At 42.4% G+C, this 19,601-nt stretch overlaps 1 protein-coding gene across 1 annotated transcript; it reads right to left on the bottom strand.

Moving 5' to 3' along the window:
* Nucleotides 1-373: 373 nt before the first annotated feature.
* Nucleotides 374-17,030, bottom strand: kiaa0895l. Its single transcript, XM_086107785.1, has 7 exons — nt 16,819-17,030; nt 12,619-13,378; nt 12,369-12,512; nt 10,683-10,815; nt 8,503-8,808; nt 4,794-4,891; nt 374-4,153 (listed from the first exon to the last, which is right to left on the bottom strand). The coding sequence occupies exons 2-7, from the start codon at nt 13,345-13,347 to the stop codon at nt 3,962-3,964; spliced, it is 1,602 nt and encodes a 533-aa protein (XP_085963911.1). The 5' UTR covers nt 13,348-13,378; nt 16,819-17,030; the 3' UTR covers nt 374-3,961.
* Nucleotides 17,031-19,601: the final 2,571 nt, after the last annotated feature.

Genomic DNA, 19,601 nt, shown 5'->3' with positions numbered 1-19,601 from the left:
GGGGACTGTGAAGGCCATATTTTTTTTCTCTCTCTCTCTTCGGGTGATGTGCACTGATATTTTTATACCAAACATCATATTTTGCATTCAGCCCGAAAAGTTACGTTTTGTTTCATCTGGCCAGAGCACATTGCACTTTTGGTGCATCTCCCAGGTTACTTATGGCAAACTTCAAACGGGACTTATCTGGATTTCTTTGAGAAATGGATTTTTCTTTTTATTAAGGCCAAATTTTTGTGCAGTATGCGAATGAATTTTTCTTCTATGGACAGATTCACCAACCTCCGCTGTGGATCTCCGCAGTTCATTCAGAGTGATCGTGGGCCTCTTGGCCTCATCTCTGTTCAGTGCTCACTTTGTTTGGGCTGAAAGTTTAGAGCGTGGGTGTCAAACCCAAGGCCTTGGGGGCCAGATCTGGTCCGCCACATCATTTTATGTGGCCCGCGAAAGCAAATCAAACATGTCAACTTCCATGATGCTTGCTAACATTTCTACCAAAATGTAAAATTCATTCACATATTGTAAGCATTTTCTTGTGACCAAACCCCTCATTACATTAACAAACAAGAGCTGAATAAACCATTATTATTGACTGTTTTTATTTGGTTTCAGTAATAACGGCTCTCGAAGGGAACACTAAAATGTGGCCCACAACAAAAATGAGTTTGACACCCCTGGTTTAGGGGGACGGCCGGGTCTTTGCAAGTTTGCTGGGGTCTCAGATTCTTTGCGTATCAATATAATTGCTTGAACAGTGCTCTGCAAGATGTTCAAGCGTGTCAAATTCTTTTATATCTTAATCCTGCTTTCAGCTTGTCCACAACAGGATCTCAGACCTGCCTGGTCTTTGGTCTTCATGTTGCTATTCGCACTTGAAACCGACCTCTGAGATTATCACAGATCAGGTGCAATCATACTGAGATTTATTACACACAGGTACATTCTATCATTGTCATTCTTTTTATTTATTTATTTTAAGTCAATATTTGATCAGTCAGAAATCCTCGGGGAACTTCCGGAGTGAGTTGGCTGCACTTACAGTAAAGGGGGTGAATAATATCTCACGCCTCACTTTTCAGTTTAAAAAAAAAAAGCGCTTTGAATTTCGTTCCACTTCACGATTGTGTCCCACTTGGTTTTGATTCTTCACAAAAAAAAAAAAATCCCATTTTATATCTTTATGTTTGAAACCTGAAATGTGGCAAAAGGTAAACTCAAGGAGGCTCAATACTTTCATACGCCATTGTATGTACATGTACACACGCGCGCGCACACAATAAGATATAGTTCATCAATCCATCTGTTGTCCTGTCGAGTGTCACCTTTCAATCACAGGACTGGCACTTAAAGGCCAACAATACCTTCACATGAACACTTATGGACAAGCTAAGCAGCTGTTTTAACATTTCGACCTGTTCTCGAAAACAGGATTGCTTTTTTCATGTCCTTGCTGTTTTTTTTTTCATTCTTTTCAGTGTCTCTCTCTAATTCCTTTTTGAGATGATGGCGGAAGTAGCTGGAGTGAACATATGCAAAGGAAAACAGCAGAAGTAAACACCACACAAAAGGCCCCAAGTTTTCAAATTTTTGCTGTGAAGTATGGGTTAACTGTGTTGTAAAGAACACATGCAACATACAGTACGTTAGCTCATTTAGGAGTTTAAAAGAAGTGCAGGGAAATTCTCGTTTTTTTTTTAAATAAATAGGACATTCGTTTGTCTTGCCATGTTGATGTTGATGAGTGTGTGTTAAAGGTTGATGGAGTTTAAAAAACAAACAAACAAACAAAAAAACATGTCTGTTTGTCAAACATGGAAATGAACCTGCTCTCGGCACAGTTTACTGTAGAGCAGATCTGGCCGTCATACCATCCCGAACCTGGTTGTCGTGTCCTGGTTTACCTGCCAGACATTAACCAAGGATTGATTGAATCAAACATCAAGTGGCTTGAGACATATATAAAATTCAAAGTGTTACGAAGAGTAGAAAGCAGGACGAACACATGACCAGCTAGCGCAGGAGTAAAGCCATCATGGCATGGCAAATGAGAATGCCTTGTTCACTCAGCCACTATTGATGGAGCACCGGCCGCTGATTTAAAACAAAAATCACTTCGAAATTTGAACGCTCTCGTTTGATGTATGCACACAAGATACATGAGAGCGTGAATGATGACGTGTTAAGATAAGATAAGATAAGATAAGATATCCGTTATTTGTCCCGCAATGGGGAAATTACAATCAGAATTCAGAAAGGAAAAAGATAAGATAGCAGCATCCTTATTGGTGGCAGCGTGTTTGAGGACCGGTGTCCTGTGCCTCTTGTTACTTGCAGAGGGGTGCTGCCTGAGTATTTGGGGGGCCCCGCTTCAGTGTTGCAGATTGAAAATATTTTCCAGGGCGAATTGTGAGTCACGGGCCTTTAGAATTGCCATTACTCATCTCGCCCACTTACAGCCCCACTGGCTGCATGACATATTTTTATTCTTATTGTTAGCGATGAGCGCATCCTTAAATTTCGCTGGTCCATCATTTGTCATTCACCAGTGGCAGGCCCACCAGTCCATCATCTGTCCCTCATCATTTGAGGCCAGCGCAGTTGGTCATGGTTATTTTCACCACACTGCCATCACCGCTATTTTAGGACCATGAGTATAAAACTGATTACAAGGGGAAGAGTAATTTTATTCATTTCCACTCAGTTTGGAACACGTTATACACCCCTCGCCCCCGCCCAAAAAAGATCTTAGAATATTCCTGCTACTCTTTCCCAAAACTGAGGTTACCCCAACAATGACGTGTTGCCCTTGCCCTTGGGGAACACCAGCTTCTGGAAATTGGTGCTGCTCAGGGCGGCCCTCTTCGGCCTAAGGATGTCACTGGCTTTGGAGAACATCCTCCCCATGGCAGTGGACGGTGTTGTACTTGAAGAGCAAGTCGACCCAAGAGGGGCCAGGAGAGTGCTTCCCAGTGGAGCTTCCAGTCATGGATGCTGACCCTCAGCACAGAAGAAATGGAGAGCTCGCAACAGACAGCCTTTCATTACGAAAGCGAAAGGCCAAGATCTACGTTCTTACCCTCACCTATGATCAGGAGTCATGGATCGTGACGTAAAGGTATATAAGCGGCAGAAATGAGTTTCCTCCTTGGTGTCAGACGCTCGGCCACCAGGTAGGGGCTCAGGGTAGAGCCGCCGCTCCTCTGCGTCAAGAGGAGCCAGATGAGGTGGCTCTGGCATCGCATCACGATGCCTGCCGGACACCCCTTTGGTTTCGCTATTCCAGGCACGTCCCACTGGGAGCCCATAGGGATGACCCAGGACAAACTGGAGAAGCTATGTCTCCTGGGAATGCCTCTGGCTTCCACCTGGAAGAGCTGGATCAAGTGATTCGGGAAATCTGGGGTTTCCTGTTTAAGCCGTTGTCCCTGCGAGCCGATGCCAGATAAGTGGTAGAGGATGGGTAATCTCTTTCAGGGCGTTTTTCTTCCGTTGTTGTTGATCTCACTTTGTAAAAATGACACAAATCCTCTCATCTCCAGTTGTCCTACAGTGTCGAACTCATGCCACAGAATCTTTTTGATAAGAATACAAAAAAAAACATGTGAAGACAAACGACAAACAACATTGATACTGTAAGTAAATCCTTCTTGAGGCCACTGGTACTTGATTTCAAAGATTCATGACCTGCTAGGATTTTAAATTGGTATCCTTTTGCATTATTAAAAATGCTCTCAGGCAAAGAACAAAACAATATATACTGTACATATATGTGTATAAAATAATGTTTAAAGCAAATGTCTGTCTGGTGGAGATGCAATGAACAAAGGTGAGTGTGGCAAGAGTTGCTAGTGCGTACATCCTTTTTACTTGTATCATTCAAGTTTTAAAAAACATGCTCAGAGCTTTGCTAAAATGGAATCGCTTAAGTGCTCGTCAGGCACCCGCAATGACCGTCAAGACCTCAAGCGCCTCCTCCCCCATCTTCAGGTGGTGCGGGAAGCAGTTGCTGCAATGTTGAATCATCCACTTTGTTCACTGCGACGATGTGATCCAGATGTTGAAGGTACCGCTCCTGGTCTTGCATGAAATGTGGGATCCTGGCGTTGTTGATCACTGCCAAGTTCCGCAGTTTCTCCACATCTTCATAGGACACCTAGACGCAACCAAACCAACAAAGAATATATTTGCACGATCACTTAAAAATAAATAAATTAAAAAATTAAGCTATGGGGAGCATCATTTTGACTTAAAAAGGTTGCCGGCCCAAGACGCATTTTTTTAAGACACGTCAAACCAGGAAGAGGTGGCAGCTCTCACGGCATTTCAGCGTCAGAAAAACTGTTAGCCTTGTGAAAAATATTTCAACACAAGAAATCTAAAACTTGAAATGAGGCCTGGTCGAAGCAATTGACTAATCAAAACACACTATGACCCATTACAATATAACTTGGTCCCCATCCATGCAGTCCATCCAGTTTATTCCTCAATGCATTATTTTATGTATTAATTTTTCTCTCGTTCCGTTCTTCTCCCTCGCAAACAAATTCCCCAAACTTCCAGCTCACCAAGCATAACTCTATCCGCCGCAGCCAGACCTTTGTTTGGTGTGTTATTGGTTTTGGTTCCGTGAACTTGTTTGTCCCATGCTGTTTTCATGCCTGTCTCATTAGCAAGGTAAAGCAATTAAAACATTTTAAAAAGCGTTTTCTGTGTGAGGGAGAGAGAGATTTCCAAGAGAAATGACAAGTGAAATTGTGACGTGTGGATGCGTGCGTCAAGGTACTGACACAGACCTTTCCTAGGGAAGTCAGCATCTTGAAGTCAATATTCTTTCGATGCCGAAGTATTCGCAGGATCCCGTCCAAATAAACCTGGTCTTTACTGAAGCAGCCTGCAAAAGCAACACACGGCATCCAGGCTACATCAAGATCAAGGCCTTAGAAGAGCTACAAATTATTGACGAGCTAACTTGATTTGAGTTGAATAAATAATTTTTTTTTTTTACATATTTTGTGTATCTATGTAAAGATAGTGATTACGCCTTATACGCTGCAACCAGTAGTGGAAAGTACAAACACTTGATTACTGTATTTGCCAGTGGTGGGCAGCGCATCAGTACAGACGGAAACACCGTCAGTTTGTCACTGCGGACTCTGACGAAGTGCAGACGGAAGCGATTTCAAGCCACTACTCGAAGCGTCACTAACCTGAAAATCAAAAACGACTTTTGGCAAATTGTGTTGCGGCACATCGTCCACACGAGAGAAATCTCTGTGCGACTGCGCTACGTCATATGCGTCATAGCCTTCATTAAAGGTTGTTGAGAGCTCTCGGCTTCGGTGGTGCCTGAGGACCAGCATCCAGGACTGGAGGCCCGAGCGGGAAGCAGTCTCTTGGGCCCTCTACCCCAAGGAGAGCAGTGAGGCATGGGTAGACTTGTGGTTGACGTGGTGAGGATGTTCTCTACAGCTGGCAAAATCCTCAGGCTGACAAGGGCTGTACTGTCCAGTGCCAACTTCCAGAGGCTGCTCTTCCTCAAGGGGAACATGTCCCCGTGAGGCTACTCCAGCTACAAGGGGTAGCTTGACGAGGAGAAGCAGTAGTTGTCTTGGTTTTGTTCTGTTTGTCTCCAGCAGGTCGGATCGGAAGGCTTCTCCTCCAGATTCGCACCCGTGTCTCACCATGTCATCAGATTTCGCCTGTTAAAATGACCGCCAAGTTGTCGCCTGTTGTCAGCTAATTCTGCCTTGCTCACGACTCGTACCGAGTGCTTGATTTTTCTCAAGCTTCCACGTTGGTGCTCATCGGCTCGTATTTGGTAAGTCCTTGTTCTGCTAATTTTTGCTCCTTTTGTAAATCTTTGTGCTTTTCTGTAATTGGCTCTTCCTTGTCCTTTTCGCAACAAGAGATTTTGTGTTATTGCTACCTTGGCAAGTTCATCTCGTTCTGATCCTGGTTCCTGGTCACCGGCGTTTTACATTGTACTTTGTCTTGTGTTTTATTCTTTAATAAAACTATTTTTTGTACTCAATCCTATCTCAGTCTGCATTTGTGGGATCAGGTTCTGTTCCGGATTCTTCCGGAACCATAATATATTGTGTGTATGTGGGTGTGTGTGTGTGTGTGTGTAAAGTGGTCCGAACTGTTTCTAAATGAATGAAATTTTGTGCCGTTAACCCCTGTAAACAGTTTTTAATGATGCGCCTAAAATAACGGTGACAAATTCTAATTTATCGATGGTGGAAGAGTGGTTAAAATAGTGATGACGGTGTGACGGACTGATGAATTGGGCCGGCCTGAAATGATGACGGATTGATGAGGACTCACTGGCAGGCCGGCCGTTGGCGAATGACGAATGACGGACCAATGATATTTACTGGCGCACCCACGACTGGTGAAAAGTTCTTACTTATTCGCAAATTTAGCATTACTTTATTAGTCAGTTCACAATATGAGCAAAGCAATGGGAACATATTTTGATAGTGTGTGTAATGTTTTGATTTCTTCAGTGTGAACACGAGGGCTGAACAATTGCTAGAATTCAAATTGACATTGCAATGGAGTAGAATGGAATTTTTAAATCGGAAAGGCTGCAATTTCAGAGCAAAAAGGTCAGTCAATAGACACACACGAATACACACACACACACACACACACACACAACCGTCCATTTTCCGATCCGCTTATCCTCACAGGGGTTGCGGAGGTGGGGGGGTTGTTGGAGCTTATCCCAGCTGTCTTCGGGAAGTAGGCGGGGGACACCCTGAACCGGTTGCCAGCCAATCGCAGGGCACACAACCATCCACATTCACACTGCGGGACAGTTTTGAGTGTTCAATCAGCCTGTCATGCATGTTTTTGGAATGTGGGATGAAACCAGAGTATCCGGAGAAAACCCTCGCAGGCCCGGGGAGAACATGCAAACTCCACACAGGGAGGCCGGAGCTGGAATTGAACCTGGTACCTCTGCACTGTGAGGTCGGCGCGCTAACCACTGGACACCGGGCACTTGTTCACGGAATGTTGTGTTAAACATAAATACAAACAGAATACAGTGATTTGCAAATCATATTCAATCTACCGTATATTTAATGGAACACAGTTCAAGTTCCCACTGATACAACTTATTGTTTTTAGCAAATAATCATTAACTTTATGGAGTCTTATGGCTGCAAATAAACTGGGACACGTGTCGAAAAAAGACTGAGAAAGTTGAGGAATGCTCATCGAACACCTGTTTGGAACATCCCATAGATGAACAGGCTAACTTGGAACAGGTGCATGCCATGATTGGGTATAAAAGGATCTTGCTCAGTCATTCACAAGCAAAGATGGGGCGAGGTCCACCTCTGTTTGAACAGCTGCGTGAGAAAATAGAGTTTATGAACAATATATCATCCAAAAGTTCAGAGACTCTGGAGAAATGACTGCATGTAAGCGTCAAGGCCAAAAACCAACAGTGAAAGCCCGTGACCTTTGATCCCTCAGGCGGTACTACATCAAAAACCAACATTAACGTGTACAGGATATCACCACGTGGGTTCAGGAACACTTCAGAAACCCACTGTGTGTAAAGACAGTTTGGCACTACATCTGTAAGTTCGACTCAGCACATCATTTAACAAAAACACCCAGAAAAGATGCTGACTTCTCTGGGCCCGAGCTCATTTAAGATGGACTAATGGCAGGTTGGAAAAATGTTCTGTGGTCTGACGAGTCCCCATTTCAAATTGTGTTTAGAAATTGTGGACGTTGTGTCCTTCGGGCCAAAGAGGAAACTATATATCCGGACTGTTATGAACGCAATGTTCAAAAGCTAGCATCTGTGATGGTATGGGGCTGTCTTAGTGCCGACTGCATGAGTAACTTCCACATCTGTGAGGGCACCACGCTGAAAGGTATATGTGGGTTTTGGAGAAACATATGCTGCCATCGAAGCAATGTCTTTTTTAATGGACAATTTCGAACCACATTTTGGCTTCTTAGTCAAAGAATACGAGTACTATGCTTGCCTGCAGTCCAGACCTATCTCCCATTAAAAATGGGTGCCATATTATGAAGAGTAAAATACGGAGACTGCGAACTGGTAAACAGTTGAAGCTGTATATTGAGCAAGAATGGGAAAGAATTCCATCTGCAAAGCTTTAACAGTTAGTGTCCTAAGTTCCCAAATGTTTATAAATTGTTAAAAGGTGAGAACACAGTGGTAAACATGACCCTGCCCCAGCTCTTTGGAAGGTCCTAGCCATAAAATTCAAAGTTAATGATTAAACAATAAAGTTTATCAGTTTGAACAGCAATTATCTCATCTTTGGAGTGGATAGATAGACCTCGATTTGCAAATCATATTTTTTTATTTAAACAAATGTTCCAACTTCAGAGTAAAAGAGGGAATTAGTTTGTTTGCACCGCGCCCTTTTGTGTGTGCGTGTGTGTGTGTGTGTGCGTGCGTGCGCACGTGTGAGTGTGTTTGCACGTGTGCGCGCATTTGCGTGGATTCACCGGGTTGCGACGTGTCCGTCTGTCCTCTCTTGGCACGCAGGCAGTATTCCCAGCGGACGTCTGGATGCTGTACAAAGCGTGCAACGTGACTGAAAAGCTGGCTGAAGCTCATGCTCCCAGCATGGAAAACTGTGTAATAAAGAAGAGCCGCACGCCACAGGTATGGCTGCTTCCGTAGCAACACACTGTGCAGGCTGGCCAGCCCCTCCTCAGTGGGGTTAGCTGGCTTGAGGCCAAACTGCTTTCTGCCTTCTGCCGTGGCCCATGGCTGAAAACTGTTGTTGACCCCTCGCAGATAATGTGTGCCTGAGGAGGTACAAACATTGATAACCGAATGAGGTTACATTTTAAACCAAATAGATTGCTCTGCAATACAAACAGCAATTAGACGAGCACACATCAAATAACGGTTTTGCTACACGCAAAAAGATGATGCCATCTAGTGGTAGATGAATTCTCTGTCCCAAGCCAATTCTTCCAACTCTTCTGGGGGAAGGTGTTCCCAAGCCAGCCAGATGATATCGTCTCAAAAGTATCTGCCGGTGGGATATGCCTGGAACAATCACTACGGAGGCGTAATAGGAGGCACTCGAAGCAGATGCCCGAGCCACCTCATCTGCCTCCTCTCAATGAAGAGGAAAAGCGTCTCAATTCTGTGACGACTCTGTAGGGGAGAGCCCGGACACCCATTGGAGGAAACTCATTTCTGCCACTCATATCCATTCCCACAGCTCGTGACTTTAGGTGAAGATAGGAACAGAGATCAACTGGTAAATCGAAACCTTCGCCTTTCGGCTTAGCTACTTTTTCCTTTATCAACAGATATTTCTTTCTTTTATTCACACTGTGTATAGCAGCAAACATTCTGTACCTTTCACATTTAAACCAGTTCTGTTCCAATTCAGTGGTGGATGCTGGTCTGTCTAGGAGGGGAACCTCAATTTCAGCCTACATCATAAAATGTGTCCGTTTATTTTGTACGTGAATTATGCTCGCGGAAACTGTGGTGATATAAGTCAGTCTGTGAACACAAGCAACTACAATAAAGCCCACCAGAAATAAAAGATGAATTTGTCGCTAGTCGTTTTCAACAAAGAGAGCGTCGCTAAAATGATTAGAAGAAGTCTCCATGGATGCCTACACCAAAAGATCGGTGAATGGCTCATTTCGCTGTCAATCAAAAATAGATTCCACCTCAGACAGACCATCCAATCATCATGCAGAAAAGCTGAGCGTCCGGGCCAGCCGATAAACGCCCACTGTCCATAGATTCCCAGAGACGCCGAGTGTCCGATGGGCGGGACAAAACCAGCATTTATCCAATGACTCGTCTCGTTTCAATGCATTGGGACAACCTACACTGAACTCTCAAGACGCCCAGCGTCCACGCGGTCGACGCTCACTGTCCACACAGTTTAAAGCATAGTGAAGCTGCGGGAATGAATGAGAAGAGGGTCGGGTCGTAACCAGTAATAAAAAGCTGATTTGAAACAAAAGTTGAGCGTGTTGTAGCGCATATTTAGTCAATGACATGTCCACACAATTGTACGCACACACATATATTTGATCGCTTACTTTTTGACATTTTAGGGGAAGCTGAGCTTCCCTTGCAGTCTTAGAGCAATCGCCTCTGTTCCAATTCTCTGTATGTGGCAATAAATAGTGGCCCTCAACGGTACCAATTTTTTGCTACTTTTGTTCCGTTGTTTATAATAGTAAATGATAACATCTGATTTTATTTTACAATCATTTTTTTTGAATCTAACAATTATTTTTCAATGTATAATGTTTGTTTAACAATGGAACCAAGTTAAAGAGTTATACAAGGAATGTAGAGTCGATAAATAATTATTATTCGTGTTATCTTGGTTCCAGTTGTTTTTCAAGAACGCAAGGCGTGCTTGCACGCCGCACAATGAGTTCAATCCCACCTTGGACTGAAATATAGCAAAAAATGTCAGTTGGAAGAAGACGTGAACAAGAACAAAGAATGATTGGGATCAAATTCATCATTTGAAACATGCCCGACGCCATACATTATCCAGTACTGTATATGCAACATTTTGGTCGCAAGCTTTTGCTGTTTCATCGTCTAATCACTTGTGAGGACAAAGCGGATCAGAAAATGGATGGATGGGTGGATGCATCATCCAATCAGGAGAGCGCTTGTGAAGGCTCACCTATTTCGTGTCTCAGCATCCCCTCCAGCCAGTGCTGACGGGCTCCAGCCAGGTTGATGGTCAGAGTGGGACGACAGCTCTCTACCATCATGACTGCCTGAGAAAGCAACTCGTCGGAGAGACGTACCACAACCTAGAGGCAACACAACACACACACATCATTATGATCTCCTCCAAGAGTGCAATCAGACATACAAGTCATGAAAAGTTGCTCTGTGCGCAACGCAGAAGGGAAAACTCCCACAAAAAACAATTTCACATTGTTTAAAAAATGATCTGAATCAAGCTACGCGCTCAATCTATTGGAAAAGCACTTATTGAGGGGGGCGCTGATACTGATTTACAGACATGGGCATTCTGGTCTTGGGACGGACCTGCCCGTCCGTCTGTTTGTCTGTCATGAACGGACACCCATTTTGGGGACGGAGGATTAAACTAGGACGGAAGTGGGTTTTCGTCCATCCCTTTAATAATCCGCATGTACCTACGGACACCCATTTCAGTAACGAATGACAGAAACACGCCCAGCCTCTCTTGCGTGTGTAATCTGCCAATTCACTACTTCAGACAGAGTGTGAAATAATCACGGTTCGCCTCATGTCTCATGCGTGGAGGGAGTGACTTCACTTTGCTTCAAGCAGACAAGAGGAGCAGCACTCCTCCTCCGTCCAAAAATGTTTACACCTCGCCAATCAGTGTGGTGAGCGACAGTGGTTGTGTTGGCAGCGTAATGCAGTTGTAAACAATTCAGCCAGTAAAGAAAGTTGGCTGTGGTGTAACGTGGCAAGACATGTCATGTTTTTTTGTATTTTATGGACAATGCGTTTCTCTCATGAAGTGACAAAAGCTTTGTTGTGTGCGCCTCTATGAAGAGGAAAACACAATACCTGGGCGATGAGTCAAATATTTTCATAGGTTGATGTGAGCATAAGAAAAGATGTCAACCTAAATTTTGGTGACCACTGACTGCAGTTTTCGTGCATTAGGAAAGTTTAGATTCCGTCATAACAGGTCAAGACTGTCATGGTGCGCCGCTATACGGCAAGTGATGACGGACATATTGTATTACATGAGTGTCGGCAACTAAAGAGCCATCTGAACCCTTTTATACAAGATTATTAACCTGAGCCACAAACTCTTTGGAAATATAAAATGAAGATACAGGTTATTTTTCTTGTCATTTCTGTAGCTGACAATTATTGAAACGGGCCGAAGCGATATGTCAGCCCATCCACCATATTGTATATGGCTTTAATATTAACTTCAACTTCAAAATAAAAGCATACCAAGGCATTTATGTTCATATATTCTTTGGTAAGGTAAGGTTTACTTTGAGGGTGGCTTCTTACCCAACTGTACATATATGCAGGTACTCAAGGCAGAAAAATTGCCTCAAGCATTTTTTGAAGTGAGGTATTCGAATAAGTCGAGGACATATTACAGCCCTATTTGATACACGGAAGGTTATCTAGTGATGTGCTTAACGAATATGGCGTTCCACTTTATTATTTTCATTTTTAAATGTTATTACATAATGTGAATAATAATGAAGATAGCAAATTAAATAGATGAAATGTTTTCTTGCTGCTGGAAATGGCATGCATATGTGAAGTATTTCTGTAAAAGGCAGCTTATCTTGTGCTTGGGAAAGGGTTGCGACATACTGTAAGGGAGCTTTGCACTTACCTCACCCACGCAGCCTTCCTTTTGTAAATATTTCCTCACAATGGCCCACACCTGACTCTTAGGAAGCACAGTTCCACCTGTGACCTCCTCAAAGGTTTCATAGGAGCCAAACTTCTTCAGCACACACTCCATGATTCCAACAGCCTGGAGTCACAAATAAAGAGCCCGAAGTGAACTGTAATGATTGACTGATAGCAACTTTTAGTTAGTGTTCTTTTTTTTTTTTTTTTTTTCGAAGACTGTGACATACCTGCTCAAGAAAGAGGCCAGACCCCTCGCTGTACTTGTCTAGCACGGACTTCGGCTCTGGCTGGGCATACTCAAACTGGGGCTCATACTTGTAGTCGGACTGGAAGAACTTTTGCTTCTCCTGCTCAAGGTTCAGAGGCCTGAGAGCTACAAGCAGACACGGCTTGGAGGAGGGCGACATTGTGCTGCTTCCCGTGCCTTTAGCGATGTGTGGTAGGGAGGTGGCAGGTCGCAATTGCCCTTTTTTAGCTCGCAGGCCTGCGGATTGGTTGACTGAGCATGTGCTCTCACTGCGTCGCATCCAGCCACTGGAAGCCAGGCCGAGGCTAGTCAGGCAGCGAGCAGGGGGCGACGGGGCGGCTGACCCGCTGCGCCAAGGTGGTTGCATAAGCTGCCTGTCTGTCATCTGCTCCTTAGATCTTTGCAGACGCTGAGGTGTCATGTCAAGGCTGAGAGGGCGACGGAGAGGAGGCCTGGGCTTGGCACCCGCTTTTAGGACCAACTTTCTCTCTGCCACCTGGTCAGTGTCATTCTGAGCCAGGAACCCGTTTGTGGGCGCCTTCGCCTGCTTGGAAACATTCTGCCTTCCAGCCTGAGGTCTCAGCATCGTTTTAGCACTGCTGCCTGCTTTGACGGCTTTGGACTTGTCCAGCTCCAACAGGTCCCTGCTGCCTTCAGAGTGCTCATCCTCGACATGATCCATGAAGACTTCACCTGAGTCCAACACCATCACCACAGCCACCAGCTTTGCCTCACTTGGGCTAAGGCAGACACAACATTGAGATTCATATTCATGCATTTTTGGTGTGAAAGTGGGAGATATTAATAGTGCTGTCAAGTGATTAAAAATTGTTAGATTAATTAATTATGGACTGTAATTAATTGATCTAATTAATCTATATTTTAATCTCATTTAAAAATTACTAAGAAACCCCCCATTTTCATTTTAAATTCATTACATTATTGAGGCAGATCAAAAGATCAAAAAAGTGGCATTATGAAGTATTTTGTTTTTCAGCAGACTTGGACAGATGCAGTCCTAGCCATTTACTTTCTGCTGTATTTGAGACTAGTGAAAGTCCTACCTGAAACCTTTCATTTCATCACAAGGGGGAATATCACTGTTTTGTCTGTTTTTGTAAATCTCCAAAGAATTACAAAATAAAAATAAAATAGAAGATCAGGTCCTTAAAAAGTGCTTAGGTTAACATATCAAAAACAGTAAGAACAATTTTCTGAGCAATTCAAGTACTCAACACTGAACTTGCTTCAGATAATAAACAATAAATAAAACAAACCCTTAAATCCCGGTGATGTAAATTAGCACTTCAGAAATAACACTGTTCATCATGACATAATAAAGTGCTAAAATAAACATCAATCACTTCTAGTAGTCTACAGAGGACACAGCAACTATGTCTCGTATGTGGGGTGTTTTGGAGTTTAGTTTGCCGAAGAGCTTCGCTATGTATGGCTCGCTCGCTATATTGCTATAACGCTTTCTGTGCTAACGTTAGCTGTGGCTGCACTCACGACTGGGTGCTTTGCATTGATCAGGGAGGCTAAATTTGAGCTGCTTTGGTGGTAAGCAAACTCCTTCTTACAAATTAGGCACAACACTCTACCTTTATCAATAGTGTCGTCAGGGCATTTTTGGAATGTAAATTTTTTATTCATTGTGCCAAGAACTCTCACATGCTCCTCCATTTTCACCTCTCCACTCCTCACCGCTGCTTACTCAGCCCGCCAACTCCAATGGGAGCCTATCAGCTTCGGCTAAACAAGCCCAACATAATGGCAGCCAATCAATGTCTGCTTCAGGCTGTGACTGACCATTGTTTCCCCACCCTCAACAACTCGAACACAGGAAGCCAGAACATAAAAAGAATATTATCAAAAGGCAACCCACCTACAGAAACCATAAAGTTAGCAATTAAAATTTAGATTAACGCGATTTTAAAAAATCCGCTAAATATGACTGTAATTAATTATTCGCAATTAACTCGATAATTTTAAACCTCTAGTTATTAATGAGAGGATGAAGTCTGTGTCATCCCCTACACTTTCTCAACTTGTTCCATATGTCCTACAGCAAACTTGTCTTGTCATTAAAAAAAGTTATTTTTTTAACATTTCATATTTTTCCATGATGCCCATGAACGCACCATGAATTCGCAGCGCAGACGACCATATTACACACACAGCAGATGAGACAAATACGACGTTTGTACAAATTGTTCAGATCCCCAAAACAGATTTTTTTCAAACAAGCAATGCAAACTGAATTAAATATTTCCACGGTGTTAATGTAACAAACTCATGACTAACTAAGAGGTCATGCAAATGCTCAGGGCTAATATGGAGGAAGTTGATCCATTCATCCATCCAATCAACCATTATCCAAGTCGCTTAGGCTCACGGGCATGCTAGAGCCTATCCCAGGCAGTAGGCGTGGTATACCATGAACTGGTTGCCAGCCATTCACAGGGCACACAGACAAACAACCATTTCCACTCACAATCACGCCTATGGACAATTTAGAGCAGGAGTCCCTGTGGACCAGTACCGGGACCTCTGCCCATTTGGGACCGGGGCGCCTGCGAGCTGTGAGCAAATTTTCTGACGTGGCGGAAATGTGTGTGACTCTCGCCAGTCGGAGTCCCCCTTCTAACATTGCTTTGCAAGTTGAAATAAACAGAATCCACCAATAAATGAAAGAAGAAGCAGTAAACAGAAAGTAATTGTAACAAACTGACCAAAAAAATTGCTATACGCGCAGCTGAGGGGCATCCATGACTTCCGAAGAGGAAGCTATTTTGACAAGGGAAGTTCCTCACCTAGCGGTATCTCCAGAGCGACATGGGGGAGGACACTGTTGTGCATGATATGTCATCACAAACAAGGCAATACAAGACACTTCTTGAATCAGTTGAACAAGTAGCACCCAAGTGATCAAGTGGAAAGCATGAAAAAGCAAGCAGTTTGCACAGCCTGCCCATATATACAGTGTGTGTATACTGTATGTATGCCTTTGTGTGTGTGCGTGTGTTTGTGTATGTGTGTGTAAATATAGTGTGTATAAACACAGATCCTTCTCAAAAAATGTGCATATTGTGATGAAGTTCATTATTTTCCATAATGTAATGATAAAAATTAAACTTTCATATATTTTAGATTTATTGCACACCAACTGAAATATTTCAGATCTTTGATTGTTTTAATACTAATCATTTTGGCATACAGCTCATGAAAATTCCTATCTCAAAAATATGCATATCATGAAAAAATACTCTAAAGGGGCTATTTACCTAATCATCTGAATTAACGAGTTAACTCTAAACACAGGCAAATGATTCCTGAGGATTTTAAAAACTCCCAGTCTTATTTTTTTTTATTTAGATTTTTGTTCAAACATGTTCCTTTGGCTTTACTAAGGTTGTAAACTCAATAAGGTGTAAACTTAATAAGAAAAAAATAATAATAATCAAAATTATAATAATAAAAAAAATCTAAATATTTCATTGTCACAACTGAAAAAAATAACGGTACATTTATGTGCTTTTTCGGTTGGGACATTAATTGTGAATGCCGGAAGGTGGTGATTTTTAGGCTGGCAAAAGACAGCACATTTGCCAAGAATCATCAGCTGCCACTCACAATTCTCTTAAAATAGGTCAGCGATGGGGAATATCTTGCAACTTCAAATGTTCTTTCAATTTGTCGTTAATACTCATTGGTTGACATTCCTCCTACTGCCGAAGGTATTTTTTTCCATCCTCCAACTCCCCAAGATCTTAATGAGTCAATAGATCAACCCAACGTTGCCTTTACCTGACTATATTTACTTCTTTGACAAAGTAATGAATCGAACATATCTAAACATATCAAAACATATCTATGTTTTCAAATGTAGAAAGTAACAGGAAAAAGTTGTCTGATGAATAAATACTCATGTAATGTATAGATACATAAAAGATCTACTTAGGTACAGTAACTAAGTATGTGTACTTCGTTCCATCCCACCGCTGCTGCCGAGTAAATTCTCCAGAGAAAATATTCCGCAAAAATCTGATCACTCCCAGAAACATAATACACGTAATTAATTGGGAAAAAAACATATTTTGAATTTAATATGCGATACAAACTCATTTAAAATCAGTTCAATATTGATTCTTCAGACCCTACAAACAAATGATCTCACCATCATTTCCTCCACAAACTACATCCAACCAAAGAGCCAATCAGCGGTGCGAAAGGTTTTCCATTCTTCCCCGCCGTTCACTTGCACATGACGACCGCAGACTCTTGGCACCGGGGAGCCGACTGGTTCGGGAGCAGGAGAGAGCAGAAACAAGGCGAGTAACGGTCCGGGTAGAAGCGGGCCTGAGACGCAAGCCTTGGACCGGCCAGGAAGCGGCGGTGGCGTTGGAACATATGACGTCACATGCCTCTGCGTGATGACGTCTGACCCCGGAAGCGTAACACCACTGTATTCCGGTTCAAATGTCGATAAACATCACTATAGTTTGAAAATAGCAATTGTGATAGCATAATTTTCGTTCACAGATGATGAGCAATCATATGATAGAGTTTTCCTTTTCAAGAAAAAAATTGTTTAACAGCATCATCTTTGGATGTGCCTTATTGTTAAAAATGTTTTTTTCCCTAAATGTTAAAACGATTATTGTAATAATACTTTTAATGTGTTCTAAATGACACGATTATTAATAGTAGAGTAACAATTCTATTTACAGCAGGTCAATCAAAATTTATTTAGACAGCATCAAAAGCTCAACAGAAGTTCAAGGCACTGAACCCACCCTAATTGAACAAGCTCAAGGCAACGGAGACAAGGAAAACCTCCCTCTATAATGGAGAAATCTCGAACCACCACGAGGCTCAGGCTGTGTCCGAACAGCCCCGCAAAGTATTGGCATACGTATCATTATCCGTGCGTGTGAGGGCGGAGGCAGTTAGGTGTGGATGATGTCAGTGAGAGTGGAAGAAAGAGTCTTGAGCAGCTCTTTTGTGTGAAGGTCTGGTTTTGTTCATAATTTACAAGGGCAAAACATCTGGTCTCTTCCATACAAATATCTTCTGACTGATAAAGGAATGGAAATCTCTTTTAAAATTATACACAGGTACTATGCTACCAAGCATTGTCTTCTTAGGTTCAAGAAAGACATCTGTGTTGATAGTTTGTTTTGTGGAATGTCCCCTGAAACGTTGTACACCCTATATGCCAACACATTTTAGAAACATACTGTATATCCCGATTTATTACTTATTATGTTGACTCTGACATCACTCTTTACTGGAAAAATATACTGTTTGACTTCTTCAATAACGATGATTTTTAAAAAACAACTAAATAAGTCTTTATTATAAATTTAATAAATACGCCATCAAAATTCCATATCCACAAATCTAAATGTAGTCATTCAAAACCTTTTTTTTTTCTTAATCTTTGAAGCAGAAACCAAACAATACTTGAATTCTATGATGGATTCCAAAAAGAAGAAAGCAGTTAAGACTCTGGCTTTATGTTCTTTGTTTTTGTTTAAAATCCCCTGGCTCTTCTTTTTGTTTATCTCTCTTTATTCTGCACATGTATTAATAACTTGTTCCTTTTGTTTACTGTGATTTGTAATTCGGCTTGTTCAATCAAGATTTTTTTTAAGTTCTTCTGTGAATGTCCTATTTGTTCTCATTTTGTTGATTAAAAAGCAAACAGATTGCATCAGCGACTGTGTGCATCCTTGAGCACGCGGAAATGCATTACAAAATGCAGTACAATCTGTATTTGCAGCGGTTCCCTCATTTGTTTTGGCGATTCGGACAGACAGCTTTTTTTTATCTTAATTACAGCAAAAAAAGTACAGAACAGTAAACTATGTTCATTAAATTAACATATTTGAAACATTAAATAACAGTATACTCCTGTACAACTTACAATTACATCATTTACACATTGACGTTGGTATTTCATGCAGTGCCGCCCGATGGACCGAAGGTCACGGCATTTAATGGAGGCTTTCCGCCTGGCCTCTGACATGCAGTGAATTATCCAGAGTCTCTGACACCTTTTGATGATATGGATCATAGATGATGAAATCCCTAAATTCCTTGCAACTGTACATTGAAGAAGATAGTTCTTAAACATTTTGACTATTTTCTCACGCATTTGTTCACGATGAGGTGAATCTCGCTCCGTGTTTGCTTGTGCATGATTGAGCAATTCAGGGAAGCTCCTTTCATACTCCTCAGCCTTACTTGCCACCTGTTCCAGCGTTTTTGGAACATATTGCAGCCGTAAAATTCAGTTCATGGTTATTTGCTAAAAACAATCAAGTTGATCAGTTTGAAAATATCTTGTCTTTGCAATGTATTGGATTGGATGAACATGATTTGCAAAGCATTGTTTTGTTTTTATTTATGTTTAACCCTTTCATGCAACCTGTAATCTAATCGAACATGATAAGGTGTCCACTGTCGTAGCCGCTGCCCCTGCAAGGGTACTGTCAGAGATGTTCGCTCGGACAGTTGAACAGAGGCTCAACGCAGGAACAGATTGTCTTTCACTGCCGGCAGGAGTTTTCTATGAAGCCACTCTGTGTTCGCTTCTCCAACTCTGCAGACACTCGACCTCTGCAGCCTCTGCCAGCTTTTTATTGATTGTGTATGCAAATTACAAGTGATATATCAGAGAAACGCTCCCTTCTTCATTTACATACCACACCCCTGGATGGCCCCAACGGGTCGTCCCGCAGTGGACCCCTGAAGGCCAAGGCATTCCCTTGGTACAAGCACCAACATCCATAAACCAACAGAAACATGGATATTTTAATGAGTGGCCTTTCCATGAACTGATACATCTGTCTCCTGGTTTCGTGACCTCTTTTCATGATGGAGCGTACCAAGTACTCCCTATCGCCCAGAGTTAAATCTCCCTTTCCAAGTTGTCAGTTAACAGGCGCCTCTGGG

This window comes from Hippocampus guttulatus, chromosome 3 (genome assembly GCF_054856545.1).
Source record: "Hippocampus guttulatus isolate MCC_2025c chromosome 3, RoL_Hgut_1.0, whole genome shotgun sequence".
NCBI lineage: Eukaryota > Metazoa > Chordata > Actinopteri > Syngnathiformes > Syngnathidae > Hippocampus > Hippocampus guttulatus.
The sequence above is the reverse complement of the archived record's forward strand: the minus strand, read 5'-3'. Positions and strand labels throughout refer to the sequence as shown.

What these genes read in the sequence shown, in the direction of transcription:
- kiaa0895l (XM_086107785.1), bottom strand. Translation starts at nt 13,347, where the DNA reads ATGGTGTTGGACTCAGGTGAAGTCTTCATGGATCATGTCGAGGATGAG. An exon ending in AGGAAGGCTGCGTGGGTGAG is followed by an intron (nt 10,816 to 12,368) that starts GTAAGTGCAAAG and finishes TGTTGCCTCTAG; the next exon opens with GTTGTGGTACGTCTCTCCGA. An exon ending in GACGGACACGTCGCAACCCG is followed by an intron (nt 4,892 to 8,502) that starts GTGAATCCACGC and finishes TTGCTTTTGCAG; the next exon opens with GCTGCTTCAGTAAAGACCAG.